This window comes from Pithys albifrons, chromosome 9 (genome assembly GCF_047495875.1).
Source record: "Pithys albifrons albifrons isolate INPA30051 chromosome 9, PitAlb_v1, whole genome shotgun sequence".
NCBI lineage: Eukaryota > Metazoa > Chordata > Aves > Passeriformes > Thamnophilidae > Pithys > Pithys albifrons.
The window spans coordinates 9,234,305-9,251,912 of NC_092466.1; the positions used below are offsets into that span (position 1 = coordinate 9,234,305).

At 38.8% G+C, this 17,608-nt stretch overlaps 1 protein-coding gene across 1 annotated transcript; it reads left to right on the forward strand.

The window, feature by feature from the left end:
* Window positions 1-125: 125 nt before the first annotated feature.
* DCLRE1A (DNA cross-link repair 1A) lies at window positions 126-16,821 on the forward strand. Its single transcript, XM_071564033.1, has 9 exons — window positions 126-1,353; window positions 2,880-4,376; window positions 5,826-5,959; window positions 7,128-7,246; window positions 8,915-9,058; window positions 9,861-10,006; window positions 10,691-10,845; window positions 15,274-15,415; window positions 16,059-16,821. The coding sequence occupies exons 1-9, from the start codon at window positions 936-938 to the stop codon at window positions 16,223-16,225; spliced, it is 2,922 nt and encodes a 973-aa protein (XP_071420134.1). The 5' UTR covers window positions 126-935; the 3' UTR covers window positions 16,226-16,821.
* The last annotated feature ends 787 nt before the right edge of the window (window positions 16,822-17,608 follow it).

Below are 17,608 nucleotides of genomic sequence, written 5' to 3' on the forward strand. Positions count from 1 at the left end.
ATTTTTTTTTCGCAAGGGTGTGTGTGGGAATACGATGGGAGAAGAGGAAAATTAAGCGGCAGTCGCCGTGACGAATCTGCGGAAGTAAAAGCGCGGCTGGAACGGCTGGGGAGGCGCCGGCGCGAGACCCGGGAACAGGCGGGAGCACCGGGACATCCCGGGGGAGCATCCCGGGATACGCCAGGAAGCGGCACCGGGACATCCCGAGGGAGCATCCCGGGACACGCCAGGGAGCGGCACCGGGACATCCTGGGGGAGCATCCCGGGATACGCCAGGGAGCGGCACCGGGACATTCCGGGGGAGCATTCCGGGATACGCCAGGAAGCGGCACCGGGACATCCCGAGGGAGCATCCCGGGACACGCCAGGGAGCGGCACCGGGACATCCCGGGGGAACATCCCGGGACACGCCGTGGAGCGGCACAGGGACATCCCGGGGCACGCCGGGGAGCGGCACCGGGACATCCCGGGCAGCATCACCGGGACACTCCAGGGAGCGGCACCGGGACATCCCAGGGAGCATCCCGGGACACTCCGACAGCGATCCCGCAGCCGAATTTCTTCGTTCTGTTCTGCAGTCTCGGGAAGGGTGTTCGGGCTGTCCCTCCCGAGGCCGGGAGTGCTCAGGAGCGGGGATAACAGAAGGAAATGGCTCATCCTTCACGTCTTTGCAGACTCGTGGCCTGTTTAACAGGGAAAGTGGCAAATCTTCAGAGAGGCGCCCATTAAATTATTGTTAGGATAGGATCCACCATGCTTCTGTCCCATCACGGACTGCTCTTTGGTTTGTGGCCCAGTGTTGATTTTTTGGCATGGGGTTCTGGGCCTTTTCTTCAGGTAGTGAAAAGTGGAGGGAAGAGAAAGTATATTAGTGAGAGGAAAAGCAGATTTGTGAACTGTTGGTTAAAAGAAAGGGGAATATTGCATGTGTTGCCATGTCTGAAGATGCTTTATTGGAAGAGGAGGACATTTGGGAGTACAAATCCATTAGGAAGCAAAAGCATCAAGGTAATTCACAGAGCATCACTACACCTGTGCAGAAAGTAAGTGATGTCAATGGCAGGCCAAAAAGAAGGAGAAACAGGAAAAAGAAGTCAGCAGAAAAAACTGATACACCTCAGAAAACCAAGCAGAGATCACGGCGAAATGAGGATGTGGATCAATGTAAGGATGACAGTCGGGTGCTCTCCCAGGAAACCGTGAGCAGCCTGACCGACCAGAGCTCACAAAATGCAAAGCCTGTGAACGATGGACACTGTCCCAGCTGCCAGATGCCTTTCTCCTTGCTATTGGTCCAGACACCTCAATGGCATGTGGATGAATGTTTGGATACTCCAGGATCCATTGAAAAAGGTATGAATAAAGTGAGAAAAAAGCCTTCAGAGAAAAGTTAGAGGCTTCTCACATAATGTTGCTGTAAACCTTGTTTTTCATATTTAGCTCAAAACCTGAGATGGTTGTTGGTATGATTTTTAAACTGTTGTTACTGATCAGTACTGTTTTTGTAAAAAATTTTTGCTTCTTTGTGAAGAATGTGGAAATCTGACATGAAAAATCTCATTTTGGAATCTGATCTCAAAACTCCGAGATAAGTGATGAAGATTCCTGGCTGTTTATCAAACTCCAGTTTTAGCAGTTTACTGAAGAAACAGAAGGTGCATATTTACCATTTAAAACTAATGAAACCTATTACAATTACCAGGTCAGGGTTAGAAAAAACCCTTCAGTTTACAAGGCTGCTACTTTTGACATCAAGGTTTTTTTCTCCTTAGGTATAGATTTTATTATCCTGCAACCATGTTGCTTTGTGATAAGGGCAGCTAGAACCTGAAATGTGCTATTTTACTTGAAATGTTAGCCCCTGGTTCAGAAATTTTATACAGAATTGCACATGAACATTCCTGTGTCATAGAACAACATGGTTTTGTTTGGAATTCTGTACAAGAGGAATCAAACTGACACATTCCAGTTTCCAAACTGACACATACCAAATTCTAGTTTCATGGGGAAATACCAAATCTGAACAGATTCAAGCACCCAATTTATGTCCTTAGTACACCTCATAGCTTTTGACAATCAGAAAGGATGCAGTCAGGAAACTTGAGTAAAGGCTGCTTTAGGTGATGCAGTCCCTTTCCTTTTTATATCTTTGTAGCTTTTTTTGAAGCTGCTTCTTCAAAACAATGAAATGCAAGGCCTTTAATGCTGATCTTAGCAGTGGTTTTAATTTAAGGCAGGCGTGTTAACACCTGGTTGCAATTCTTCTGATTGATTTATGCATTCACCTTAAACCCCTCAACAATTAGGCTCACAAACTCTCAACAAAAAAAAGGCAGGAACAGCCATAAAATGTTTCTGGCATCTCAGTACTGAATGTATTTCCATGTAAGTAAGTATATGACTTTTTTTTTCATCTTAGGTGTAATGTGTAACCCACCATGCAATTTGAAATGAAATTTCAGGTCGTTTCAGAGCTGAGAAGTGTTTTGTTTTGAAACATGTGTGGTTTATTTGTTTATTATTTATATTGGAAACATACTACTCTCTGAGCTTGTTGCTTGTGTGTGAGACAATCCTAAACTGGAAAGCATATGGTTATATAGGCACAGCTTAAGTATTCCTGTTGTTAAAGGGCTGTATAATGCTGTATTATCAGCAGCTGCTTGGTTTTAGGCTGGAAACATTCTCATTTCTCAGCTCAGGGCAGGAGGCCTTGGCCCCTTGAAAATTCCTTTTTTGCTTGTGCCTTCTGTCCTCCAATAGCTGTATTTATAAGAAAAAGCTCTTAAATTGTGTATCACATGTGAGATTTTAGTGTAATAATTATGCCAATGCTACTTGCAAGGATATTAACATTTCATCTCTAACTCTTTTCCCAGAGTGCCCTGATGGTTTGCTGTGTAATTCCACAATTCCATCCCATTACAAGCGTTACAGCCATTTTCTACTTGCAGCAAACAGGGCAGGAGATTATCTTGTTGACTCTTCAGGAAACACTTTGGAGATGCAGATGACATGTTCTACTGCTGCAAAGTCCAGCTGTCTCCCAAGTCATGTAGAGGGAATCTCACAGAATGAGAAACCATCCGATACAAGACATGTCCCAAATGATGACTGTGCATTGATGGTACAGAGTTCACCACAAACAAAGTCTCTAAATATAATTGGTGAAAGAACTTCCTTGTTTGCAGATGTTCCAAAACCTCAACAGACGTTTCAGTTTACACAGACCACAGATGATAGTTGTAAATTTGAATTTTATGGTTGTGCATCCTCTCAAGAAAGTGAAACAGGAGAAGATCTGTGTAGTCAGAAAGACGGAAGTCAGCCAAGCCTCCTAGAGTCAAAAGTGGACTTCAGTGATTGGGGAATTTCTTACTCTCCACTGAGTACATTTGAGGAAAGTGAAGATGAGACTAAGGAAGAGGAGGAGAAGGTAAAAGGGTTGCAGAATAAATTATTCACAGTGCAGAACTTGGAAGATGAAGACTCTAATTCTGAGATGTTTGAAACATTTGATGGACTTCTCTCACAGAAGAAGCCCCGGTATGAGCACAACAAAACAGGAAATTTTGCAATTAAAAGAACCTTCTGTGAGGAAGTAAATGCATTGAACCATCTGGGTCATCAGCAAGGGGTGGTAGCCAGTGGGTCTTCTTTTCCTTCTAGTTGTGAGGAGGCCAAACAGCCAGGACTGATTTCCTCTGCTGCCAAAGCAGGTGACACAGAGTCAGGAGGTACCAGTGCCTGTGCTTTGGATTCTGCACACAAGAGTGTTACTGAGACATCTGCACTGCTAGGCAGAGGACAGGCTGGCTCTCTTCTGACACAGAAGAGTAATGTTTTGAGGGATCCAAGTAACATTTTAACTAATACAGAAAAAATGACTGCCAATGCAATTGAAGAAACAGCTCACCAGGAATGTTCGCAGACAGTAGTGGAGAGAAAAGGAAATCTTAATACAGCTGCTTTGTGCTTTCCCAGCCCCACCTCAAAGTCAGTGCCATCCCTTTCTTTAGTAAATGTGAATGTTAAATCCACTCCTGCCAAAGAACTCAAACAAATGGACATTGGTGTTTTCTTTGGGTTAAAACCCAAAGCAAAAGAGGAAAGCAAAGGAGAGACATGCTTGAGTGAGATAAATCAGACACCAAGTTCAGTAACTCCCAACAGAAAGAGGCCCAGACAGCAAAAAAGGAAAGCTGAGGGGTCTGTGGAGGATGTAGAAGAAGTTACTGAAACCTCAAGGAAAAATGAAGCCATTACAGATGTAAGTTCTGGTGGCCAACGAAGGTGGAGAAAAAAAATTAAAGAATTTCCTACTACAGGGGAAGGACCAAGAAAAAAATACTGCCCTTTCTACAAGAAAATACAGGGTAATGTGCTTTCTGTTGAGGTTAATTAATTTTTGCTACAATGTTATATTTTTTCCTAATTTTAGGCTTTAGTGTTTTTACTCTTGGTAACTACTTTTCTTAAATTATTGTTATTATATCCCCTGTTAATAAATACTTCTAATTCCTGAATTTAATCTTTTACATCACTTCAGTTGTGCCTGAAAATAGAGCTGTCAATAGCAATTATTTATTAGCACTAAGTTAAAAGAACTGAGTTTAATTTTGCGTTTGAAATTCAATAGTGTAAGAAATATGATTTATTACAACTGTGAAAGCAAAGGAACAGAACCAAGGAGAAGAGTTTCATTAAGAAAACAGCCAAGAATTTCTTAGAATCTCCTCAAGCAATTATTTGAATTACAGAATGATGTTTCCGATCCTTGCAGTTCCATTTGCCACTAAAGCACTGTCTTGGTCTTAGGGAAGTATTTGAGGAAACCAAGTAGAAATGCACTAGTGATCCTAAGTTCCAAGCTAGCAGTATGTAATTAATCCTAATTCAGCTTCCCTGAAGTTTTGAGTCTGGTACCTCTCAAACACTTGGGGATTTTTTGGTTTGTGATTTTTACTTAGAAGACTGCTATGGGTTTTTGGTCTTGCAAATACTTGAAGTTCTAGCCTCAAGCAAGTGGAACTATTTCTAGTTCTCCTGGAAGATCTCAGAAATATGTGCAATATAAAATGAAAAATGTTTGAGTGCCACCAGCTGAATTAGTTCTGTGCACTATTGGGTGGTTTTAAGAAAGTATAATCCAATGTGAAAGGACCATTTGTCAGTGTATTTGCATTCAAAAAATACATTTGCAGAGAAAAGGGTTAAGTTCTATCCAGCTGTCTATGCCCCATCTTTAGACAAACAGCAGCTCACTGAAAGCATACAATGGCAAGTCAGGCAGGTTTCATCTCAGCAGATAGATTCAAAGACCACTCGTTGCTTGCTTAATGATGCTATTGTTACATGCTTTAAGAGGAATATTAAATGTAGAATAGTTCAAGAATTGCAGTTGACTGCAAAATGCATTCTGTTAAGCCAAAGTTACCTGCTCTATTTTGTGTCAAGGCATTAGTATTAGATTTCAGTCTATGTGGACTTTCAAAAATACCATCTGAATGCAGGTAAATGTGTTTTATTTGCTTAATCAGTTGCTATCTGTGTAGGATGGCAGCTGAACAACATATTTGGGAGGCCCATGAAAGTATTTATGTGTAGATACTTTGTGAAATTTTTATTTTAATAAGTGAAATTCTCTTTTTGGAACTGTTGACTGATACACAAAGCATGTTAATCTTTAAATGGTTCCTTAAACTGTATGCTGTGTATAACTATTACCTTTTAATTGGGAAGAAAGAAAAAAGCAGCATCTAATTAGAAACTAGTTCTGAACTATACATGTTTACTGACTGGCTTCTCCTCCCGTTTTGCTGTAGGAACTGGTTTTACAGTTGATGCCTTCCAGTATGGAGAAATTGAAGGCTGCACAGCTTATTTCCTTACTCATTTTCACTCTGATCACTATTGTGGGCTAACAAAAAACTTCAGGTTTCCAATCTACTGTAATAAGGTAAGGTTTTTCAAGATGGCTAGATATTGTCTGTTCCATATGCAAATGCAATCAGTTTTGTAGTGATAAAAGTAAATAGAAGATCAGCAGTTCCATTGTTGGGTCAGGTAGGCACAGGGTATATGTACAGGGGAATCTACATTTTCTTTGTAAGAAATCATTACACTGACTTGCCTGATGGAAGATTACTGAAACTTCCCTGTCTAGATACCATAGAAAAGAACAAATAAAAAAAATCAGGTTTAAAAGGATCTATAGAAGTCATATAGAAAGACCTCCTTCAAAGTGTGGGTCTAACTTCAGAGTTAAATCAAACTGCAGGGAACCTTTGTCAGTCAAATTTTGAAAATAGACCAGATTTCACTCTGTTTCCTTGTGACCTGTTGCAGTGCTCACTCTGATTTTTTTTTCCCCATTATATATTTGAAATGTCCCTTTTTGCAACTTGAGATTGTAGCTTGGGGATTTTTTTGTGTGCATTGTGAAGAAGAATCTAGCTTCATCTTCTCTATAACTCTATTCAAATGATGGAAGTCTGAAATTATATTCTGCTTAATCCATCTCTTCTCCACATTGAGTTGTTTTAGCCTCGTCCTGTGTGTCCTGTGCTTCAGGCTGCTGAATGGCCAAGACTGCCTTTAGCTGTCATATGTCCAACCAACTCTTCACTTGTAACACCTTGCCTAATCAACCCATCCAGAGTGTGCATCCAAGAAAAACGTTTATCATTTACTCTGGAAGTTTCCTGGAATGCTTGTGTCCTATGTTGCCCTTGCAGTAGGTGTTGGGGAGACTTCAGTCCTCTGAAAAGATCCAGGGGCCTGTTACATGGAAACTTCTTTAGTTGTTTAAAGAAGGCTTTACCCACCTCCTTTTCTTTGTTTGACAGTCTAACAGATGTTATTCTCACTTGTTTGCCTCCTCTCTGATTCCAACCCATGAGGTGTTGACAGGCTTTTAAAAGTTTGCTTTCTTATGACAGCTTTTCTCCGTTTGCTTTTTGAGAGGTGAAATGCTACTGAAAGGCTTGATTATTTAAGACCCAGGACTCTATATAGTTTCTCTCTAAGCCAGACTACCTGGCTTTGAGAGCTTTTGTTTCTGAAATAAACAGATGCTTCTCTTAGATTTTGTTCCTATTCCATTTCAAATCCTTTCCCTATTTCAGATAACTGGCAATCTGGTGAAGAGCAAGCTCAGAGTCCAAGAGCAGTATGTCCATGTGCTGCCCATGGACACGGAATGTATCGTGGATGGGATCAAAGTGGTGTTGCTTGATGCCAATCAGTAAGTATCATTGCATTTGCTGTGGAATATTTGCATGTATAGAATATTAAAGATAAATGGCTGTACAGGTGAAGTTTATGTTTTCATGAGTTTTAGGCTTAAGTAGATCTGAAAAAAGTGAAAATAATTCATATTCCTGAGGTGGCTTAATAAGATGCATTTTCACTTTAGAAGTGAATTAGTCATGTAGGAGCCTAAATTTCTGGCAAGTACTTAACTCACCTATTTCCAAAGCTGTCTTTGCAAATGATATAGGCTTTTTTGAACTTCAGTTTAATGTTATTTTGTTTTGAGTATGTTGTATTAACCATATGTAGCTCCATAATCTTATTTTGAGTATGTTGAGTTAACTACATGTAGCTCCATAATTTTTATGCTTCTTGAGTAATAAAATTATTTTTCTAGTAGTCTGGATGGTTTTTGGTTTTGGTGTCTACTTGGGAAAATAGTAGAGACTATCAGATAGGTTAGGCTTCTGTACCTTCAACCAGTGATAGGGAAATCTTGAGCTAGAGAAAAATGGGGTACTTTGGATCCCCTGAGAGACACAACCTAGCCAGCATTTTTAAAACTGAACTTCAAAGAAAAGCCTGTTTAAATTTGGAACAAGTTTCTGCTGGATTTGGTGATAAAGGGAGAGATTTTTACCTGTTGCACTGGCACTAACTGGTAATGCTGGATTTAAAGTTCACCAGCCCTGTACTCCTGCCATTCTGCCTCTGGGTACCTGGGTACCTTATTTGGCTGTGGGAAGAGTCCCTTCCTTGTAGTGTATATATATTGAAATGCAGGACTGTGTCACAGCTGGTTTGCATATTACTGAGTGCAGGATTTGTTTGTAGTTGTAGAGATAAGATTCCATGAAGTCCTCCGAGAACCCTTTCTATGAATGAATGAAGCCTTATGTAATTTGGACACTTCTCATTATTCCTGTTTGTCTCTCTGATCCTCTGCTTCAATTTAAGGCATATGTATGTTAGCCTCTTGGAGAGTCCACTAGTTCTGTCATTTTAGCTCTGATTCATGCCAGTTTTTCCTTTTTTGAGATTTCATTTAGCCTTTGCAGATGGTTGATATTAAAACTAGTCCCACTCTGGTTTTCCGTTCTTAGCTCTTGCCCTTCAGGTAGCAACTGCAGAAGGTGCAATGGATTTGCTGTTACCGGTAAGAGAGTTTGTATTTATAATCACAGAGTTCTGGATGGAGGATAACATTTAAAATCTGCAAATACAGTTTAAAAGAAATTGCTTCAGTAAGTCCTGCAGGAACGAAGATGAATCTGCAGTAATAAAACTCTGTTTCTCCTGGATGAGATTACTGTTTCTCTTTGATGGGCTGCTTCCCTTTAGAAGTGAGCAATAGAACCTCAGAGATTGCAACTGAGGCAGCATCTTGTCATATCTAGAAGATGGGGCATCCCAACAACGCAGCTAGTGCTTGATTTCCATCTCAGCTGAGAACTCAAGTCTGGATTGTCTGTGGCCGTAGAATTAGATGCAGAATGCCCTTGGAAATCAGGAATTTCTAGCTAAATCAGGTTGCATAGCAGCTGTGATTTAAAATGCTGTTCTGCACACCTTGCTGCTACTGCAGGGTGGATTATCATTCAGGACAGTTCGCCGGTACAGAGAGCTGACATGATTTGTGTGGGTTTTTTGTTTGTTTCAGTTGTCCAGGTGCAACAATGATCCTGTTCCACCTACCCAGTGGAACTGTTATTCTGCACACTGGAGACTTCAGGGCCGACCCTTCCATGGAGCGCTACCCTGCTTTGGTTGGGCAGCAAGTCCACACTCTGTACCTTGATACAACGTAAGTTGGTGTTAAATTGAATATTTTTTTCAGTTTACTCTTATTCAGTTTATTAAGACTTTATATGAATGAAATAAATACAAATGACATTACTGTTTTAACACTTAGGGTTGAATAAAAGCAGATCTTTATTAAAAGTTTGTGTATGTGTAGCTTGTTCATCCATTATGCTGTTACATGAAAGAATGAAAGTGGGTGGTGGAAAAGATGCTGAAGTATTTGCTGAGATGACCATATTATTTATAAATGGTATCAAATTCTGGATGTCAAAACTCATACATTAAGTGCTCAGCCCTAAAACAGGCTTATGGAACACTGGTGTTCTGTGGATTCGACTCTGTTATGAAAAGAGGAATTCAGAGGGTGAAAGAAAGCCAAATAAATGGCAGAATCGGTTGTCTGGGTTTTCACTAGACATTTTGCTGACTTATGTATATAAAAGTGTTTTTCTGTGTATGATGACTAATACTCAGCTGCAGACTTATTTCTGTTCCATATGTTTCTGTGAATGAATAATGCCTTACAGTTTATGTATATGACAAAAAATAGACTTAAGGATGTAATTAGTACAGGATACAAATATCTATCTTAAAAGAGCATTTGTTATTTATAAAGAAACTGTAGAATTCAGTTTCAATGTCAGAGAGTGAATAGTTGTAGAGAAAACACAGGTTTTTATTGCAGCAATTTCATCTGGGCACATCAGTGTTTATAGTAGACTGAAATTCTAAAGAAAAATAATGTCTTTCAAATGTCTTTTATCTTGTGTAACAAAGTGGTGTCATTTGTTTCCCTGCCCCAGATACTGTAGTCCTGAGTACACCTTTCCTGCTCAACAAGAGGTTATCCAGTTTGCTGTCAATATGGCCTTTGAGACAGTGACTCTGAACCCACGTACTCTAGTTGTTTGTGGCACTTACTCCATAGGAAAAGAAAAAGTTTTTTTAGGTATGTAAAAGAAGTGTGCTGGATCAAATAACTAAATAAATACCTAAATTGGTGTTAGAAGATTGCTTTCTTGAAGATATAAAAGGTCACTTAGTCTGGATGTTCAGATATTGTGTAAAGGAAATAATTAATAATTCTGCTGCTATTTTTTTAGTTTTCTAGTCAATAAATTTTAATTTTCTGAAAGAAATAGTTTTCTGCCATGTTTACACACCCTTCCGTCTCCCCTTGAATATACAAGCAGCCAGTTTGGGTACTAAATGGATGAAAATATTTGATTGTGCTGAGAAAATTTCCAAGGGCAATTAAAAAAAATAAACAAATGAGGTCTTTATGACATTTTTGTTGTTAATAATTTTAGGATGTCAAGAAACAGCAAAGACATATAATAATCCTTAGACTTCTCTTTTGAGTTTTTCCTTCCAGATTTATATTGTGCATTTTCTTAAATCATAGAATCACAGAATGGCCTGTGTTGGAAAGGATATTAAAGTTTTTTTAACAGCCATTAGAGGTTTCTCTTCTTAATTTTAGAATATAAAACACTATATCCTGTTGAATAGGGATTTTTTCAGTAATAAAAATGTTCTAGTACAATAATTGGGAATGTCTCCAAAACAAGCCAAAGAAAATGAATGCTAATATAATTTTCTTCATCTCATTTCTTCCTAATTAATCCTAAAGCAATTGCTGAAGTTCTGGGCTCAAAAGCAAGTATGTCCCGTGATAAGTACAAAACACTGCAGTGCTTGGAGTCGACAGTTGTTAACTCCCTCATCAGTGTGGACTGGAATGGTACTTTGCTTCATGTTCTTCCCATGATGCAAATTAATTTTAAGGTAAGTTCAGAAAATATTCTGAATATTTCAGTAATATAATCAATATATGTCAATTAACCTGCTACTAAACTTCCCTTGACTTCTCCCAACCAATACTGTGTTTGCTGCTCTTTTTAACCTCTTGTCAGATTGTATTTATTTAGTGGATTTTTGACATTTAGCAATACATTGAAAATGAAATGCAATTAAACATTAATAACTTCTCCAAACATGATGTGGTGCTTGTACTAGATAAGATGAGGCTTGTTCAAAGACTTGCTCTTTGCAGGCCTTTTTGAAGTAGATTCATGTAATGACTGCAGGATCTGTCCTATTAACAATTAATGTATTGTGACATGGAGTCCTGTTTTCAGCCTTTTACCTGGTCCGATGTAGGAAAAGACTAAAAGGCTTTTCTGCCTGTGAGTCTCCATTCTGAGGCAGCCCATGAACATGACCAACTTCCAGTCTGGTGTCTGATGAAAAAGGAATAGGGTTCTCTGTTCTTCTCTGTCCATTTGAATGTATTTATAGCTGTGCTGATGATTTACATTGGATAAGATTACTCGAAAATCAATGAAAACTCCCACATAAACAAATACATGCACTGCAGGACACCTCATATATACATATGCTTTGGTTTTTCCACACATAATCTTCTCTAGTATTTGTAGCAAAAGCAAGTAAACCAGTTTGTTTTAAGGTATTGTTTCATCTAACAAGATTTTAAGTGCACATTTTGGTTGAGATTTGAGACAGTGAGTTTTTGTTTTTGAGAGTTTCTATGGAGATGTCTTAGGAAGGATGACTAATTCCTGGGTGTTTCTAAATAGGCTACAAAATACAAAGGGCATTAAGGTAAAACAGTAGGCTCTAGATTAAAGGTAACCTGGAAGAAAGAGGAAAACAGAGGTTGTTTATGCTTTACAGACTTGGATTAATTTTCCTGTTTTGCTTCAAGCCTGCTGTGCCATCTCAAGCAAATCCTTCAGAGCAAGATGGTATTTAGCTGTGGGACCAGTCAAGGTCAGAATTGACCTAAAAAGGAAAAAAGGAGGCTATATCATTTGGATGTGAGCAGCAGGAGATTGAACTTAGTATCTTAGTATTTTTTAACTTTGTAACATTTTCCATGGTGGAGCAGAAAGTGAGTAATGGAAATATATATGGATTTATTTTTGTTGTGTTGTCTTAACCAGCAATATATTTTAGTTTCTTCTGCAGATTTCTGGGTTGTGCTGTGATGCTGCTGTCACCTGTCCCAGCATGTATGGTATTGTCACATATCTGACTTTCAGGGTGGCACTGTACCACAAGGATGTTTAGACAGCTCTGCCTCTCAGAGAGGTGGTTGTATTGTGCAGCGTCTCACCTGCACAGGAGGTTCTAGACACATTTACAGCATGACAGAAGTGATGCCTAGACCCTGGAAAGGTCCAAGAAGGATTAAAGGCACAGTGATGTAGTGGGTGAGAATCCTGGTCTAACAGCAGGGCCCTCTGTACGGGGGTTTTGACCTCACATGTGGAGTTGTTGAATGTGGTCTCATAGTAATGTTGTGTTCACATAAGCTGGGAGTGCTGGGTAGATCCAGAGTGCTAAACATCCAGTGAGGCCAGCAGCTAGGTGAGTGCCTGGGTGGAATGTATTATCAGTAAAATGAGGAGAATGTTAAATGCCTAAAGAGGAGTTCATATGACCATTTATCTTCTGCATGTGAACTCAGAAAATGCAGTATTTTAAAAATAAATTATCTGATCACTTGCAATCTTGTTCTAGTTAAAGAATGATGAATGATGCACTAGTTTTACAGACTGTGTAAATGTTGATGCCATCATTTCCAGTTGTATGTTTTTGGTTTTGTTGGATTATATAACATGTATTTTTCCTGATTTACTGGCTTACTGATTTACTGATCTCAGGAACATAATCCTGTTTATTAACTGGGCTAATTTCCTGCTCATGTAGTTTCAGGTATGAACCAACAAATCCATGAAATAATGAATAAGTTTTTTGTGGTGTTGTATTACTGTTGGATTGGGTTGGGTTCTTTACATCTCCTGTGGGTTTTTTCTATGGATAGCTCTGGATTTCTTGAGGAGTTTGTTTATTAGATGATACCAGACTTTCTTTAGGTGCTGTTTTGGTCAAAAGTGAGATGACATGCTATACACTTATGTTGTGGATATTCTTAATAACATTCATATAAATTTAAAAAAAGTAGAACTTACGTCTAATTTTTTTTATATATGTGAATTTAAAAGTAAAATACTTATAAAAATAAACCTTTCATTGCTGCACTATTGCAAGTGGATTTGATATATAATAAGAAAATGTAAAAAAAAAAATCAAAGAGATGTGATACTACCTGAAAGATTGTTGTAGCCAGGTGGGAATTGGTCTCTTCTCTCAGGCAACCAGCAGCAGAACAAGAGGGCACGGGCTTAAGCTCTGCCAGGGAAGGTTTAGGTTGGATATCAGAAAGAAATTCTTCATAGAGTGAGTAATCAGGCATTGGAATGGCCTGCCCAGAGAGGTGGTGGATTCACCATCCCTGGGGGTTTTTAAGATGAGACTGGATGTGGCACTGAGTGCCATGATTTAGTAATCAAAGTGGGGTTGGTTCAAGGGTTGGACTTGATGATCTCAGAGGTCTCTTCCAACCCAACTGATTCTATGATTCACTGTGGTACTTGGTTTTACCCCAGTAAAATACAGGGGTTGCTGTGTATACTGACAAATGGCTGTTCTTATATAAGCCAGATGAGTTTAAGTGGTGTTAGGGCTGATGGTAAATTAAATATTTAATCACATTTGAGTCTTTTCCTACCTCATGGAATCTGTTTGTGTGTACTGCTGACTTTAGCGACACTGCAGATAACAGGCTGTCATGGTGATTGAAGGTGACTGATTTAGCAATGAAATATATTTTCTGTTTTAAAAGGATGAACGTTTAGAGCAGTGTTGGCTGAAGCAATAAAAGAAGAAATTGGAATGTGTGTTTGAAGTGGAGTGGTTATGCATAAACACTGTAGTAATTTGTTTTGGGGATAGAGGCCATCTTTTCCGAAGTGCACACATGGTTCTTTTGCAACAAACAATTTTTTGTAATGGCCAGAAGTTGAGGCTTCTGTCATGGGAATATGCAGTGGAAAATTTCAAGAGAACTGCTCTCTGTGGGTCTGTGAACCCCTTTTGTGTTACTTAGCTCTGCAGTCTCTTGTACTAGCATTGAGATAAGACTTTCAGAAGTGCCTGTAATCTGAATGTACACGTATTTTTTTAATAACATTGAAATTGCATCCTTAATGTGAATGTTGCACAGTTGATTTATAACAAAATTTGAAAGCAGATTAGCATTGGTTAATATAATAATCTTTGTATTCGAAGTACTATATTTAGGGTTTGTTAGAGCAAGGTGAGCAAATATGTAAATAATTACCTTAAGCTATGTTAATCTTCCCAAGATGAAGTGTGAAGGAGAATTAGACTGCTACAGTTACACCTTTAATCAAGTGAGCACTGAACATTTGCAGGGTATTGAGTCATGGCAGCAAGCCATAATTCCTGTTGCTGAATGAAATGTGTGCTCTGGTAGGGTTTTTATGTAATTCTTTCATGTGCCTTGTTTGATGAATTCTGTATTTTGCTACTGTACATTGTACTGAAGGTGTTTGTACATGTTGCAGTGTCACAGGCAGCTTTCTGCTGCTCTGTTTAATAGTTTTCAAGTGTCTGATATGTAGGTTATTGTTCTATCATAGCCCATCTACCCCTCGGCCCTTCTCTTTTCATCAGTCTTTATTTTGTAATCTTTTTCCTCCTGATTTTGAATTCTGTAACCTTGCAGGACTTTCAAATTGAGAATGTGCCTTCAAGACTTCATAGAGGACATATAAAATTGATTTGCTATTTTTAACTTGAAGTCATACATCACTTTATCCAGGAATAGAAATGTACCTTCCTTATACTTGGGGACTTTTTCGAGTTGTTTTTTTTTTTTTTTTCAGATGAAAGATAGTTTCCTTTCTATCATGAGTAGAGATGTGGTAAAACATGTTTTAGTCATGCACTGGCTTGCTGCAATTTGTTTGGGTAGCTTAATTAACTCTGGGCATAAGTAGGTGTTGGGATCTCAGTGGCACTTCAAAATTAACCAGAGGATTTTGCACTGAAACACCGTGTTCTGTCTCTACTTAGCTGCAAGAATGCTGACCTCCAGCTTAGAGGAGGAAATGAATGACTTGGGGAGCAAGATTTATAAGAAGGTGTGATTATGCCTTATGTGTTCTGATCTGTAATGCATATCTGTCCATATGTGCTTAATTAACATGAAGCAATTGAGATCCCAAGGGACAAGCTGAAGTCTCTCTGTCATAAGATCTCCAGCCTTTAGTCTAATGAGTTATTTAATGGGACTAAGTATATGCTATATTTTTTTTCTCACAGGGCTTGCAAGATCACTTGAATAAGTTTTCTGAGAATTTTGATCAAGTTTTGGCTTTCAAACCTACTGGGTGGACCTACTCTGATTCATGCCTTTCTCTGGTGGATATCAAACCTCAGACAAGAGGAAAGATCACCATATATGGTATAAGAGTAGCAAAGATTCTGTGCATTTAGCTTTATGTGGATGCTTTTCATATTTTTTATTCTGGAAACTCCTGGTTTTTGTAACCATTGCTTTTTCTGGTAACTCATTGAGAAACTGAACAGGTCTCTCCAGGAGAGATCTGTGAACTGAGTGATCAAGAACCTCATGAATGCAGATTTTTACGTACATTTTGCACCTCTCCTGCTCCTGCAGATAAAGGCTTTCATCTAATGCATGTAGAGACTGAGGGAATGGAGTCTTGGCCTGACTGATGCTGGTGGCAGTGCATTTCCAGAGCCAAGACTTCATTCCATGTCTTAGTTGTTTCTGAAAGAATGGCTCCTCTTCTTCCTCTCAGTTCTTATCGGTGGGTGGAGCTGAATCTCTTAACATTCATTTAACCAGGGGGATGATGTTGCTCAGTTTGCACTGATGAATGACTTGGTGACCTAATGCAAGGTAATTTTCCTAGAAGGAAGATTGAGGGGTTTTGTTTTACCTTACCTATAAACTTTAGATCTCAAATAGGAATTAAAAAAAAAACTTTACAGAAAATTATTTCTTAGCTGGAAGGCTTGCAAAAGTGCTTTTGAAAGAAGCTAAGTAGACTGACAGATTGTTGTGATTTTTTTCATTTCAGGGATTCCTTACAGTGAACACAGCAGTTACCTGGAAATGAAGCGTTTTGTTCAATGGTTGAAGCCACGGAAAATCATCCCCACTGTAAACATTGGTGACTGGAGAGCCAGAAGCTTGATGGAAAAACATTTTAGAGATTGGATGATTGAGGGAAGTGGGCATAAATAAATATAAGGAGGAATGTGTAGTTCAAAGCAAATAGGCTGGAGTGGGAGTAGTGAGTTCCTGTGAGTTTTATTTATCTCCTTTTTCCATGGAACTGTCTTCAGGCAGGACTAATCTGCTATTCTCCAAGGAAAGCTGAATTTCGTAAAAGAAAAAAAAAAGGCACCTTGCTTTCTTGTGTATCTACTACTTTTTTCCTCCCCTCTAACTTGATTTTTTTCTAAGTATCTGTTTCAGGTTATTTTTATCTTTCTCCTTTTTCCCCGTTCTTAATTTTTCTCAGATTATGGAGATGTGCAGATATGTAATGCTGGAGATGAACCAGTCTCCAGGTTAATTTCTGAAAATAAATTATTGTAATAAAAGAGACAATACTAAGCTTGTGTCACATGCTGTCAACTCGGGCTTCAGAGGAGCTTTTTTCATGAGGCAGAACTGGCTATTGTGATTTAAATCTTGTAAACCAAACTTACCTTGTGAGAGAGGGTTGACTCAGGTTCTTGCAGCACATGTAAATGATTTTTGTAAAAGACATTGGTACCTACATTCCATTCAATGCTTTTTTAATTATCTTTTTTAAAATAAAGACTATGCATGATGCCTGTGTGTTCTTTCTGACCAAAGTGCATTTCTGTTCAGTACTGTAGCTGCTGACCTAAGAAACCTGTCAGCAGCATCTTTGGTGAATGGGCTGTTTGTGTTGCTTGTCTAAGGCTGCTCTTGTATCCTGGTAGTGCCAGTTTTCAGCACACGGTCAAAGCACAGAAGTGGTTCCACTGTGTAGTCCCCATTTGGGTTTGCAGGGCTGTGTATATATACAGGTTTCTCACTTGAATGCTGGAAGAACAAGAAAGGCAGCTGAAAGGTAAACTTCACTTTGCCTTTTTTCCCCTCTAATCCTACTAGATTACCAGTGCTGCTTTTTCTTTATCTGCATGGTATTTATGATACTGAAGCATGTGGTTGTATGCAGGCAAACTAGTAAAATTATAAGCAGTAAAACAAAAACTATTCCAAACTTCCAGGATCAAATCACATGTAAAGAATCATCCTCCTACCCTTCAGAGTAGCTTGTCTAAAGTCTTCAATGCCATTTTTTCTTGTGAAAACATTCTGTTTTAAAGATCAGTGTAAGTATAAACAGATCCTTGTCTTTGAGTGACAAGCTCTGTAACATGAAGTCACTTATTTCTCTCATAGGAGAGAAATAACTGAGAAACTGATGTAAAAAAGATTCTTTGTACTGAAAGAATTGTAAATCAGTATTTCACTGACATATGCAGCATTGTTAAATGCTTTGGTTTAAATTAAGCAGTTAAAGGAATCAGAAGTTTTTTGTTTTACATCATGCATGATGCAATCAAAAGACCTAGTAACTATCTTGTA

What these genes read in the sequence shown, in the direction of transcription:
- DCLRE1A (XM_071564033.1), top strand. Translation starts at nt 936, where the DNA reads ATGTCTGAAGATGCTTTATTGGAAGAGGAGGACATTTGGGAGTACAAA. An exon ending in GTGTTGCTTGATGCCAATCA is followed by an intron (nt 7,247 to 8,914) that starts GTAAGTATCATT and finishes TGTTTGTTTCAG; the next exon opens with TTGTCCAGGTGCAACAATGA. An exon ending in TGATGCAAATTAATTTTAAG is followed by an intron (nt 10,846 to 15,273) that starts GTAAGTTCAGAA and finishes TTTTTCTCACAG; the next exon opens with GGCTTGCAAGATCACTTGAA.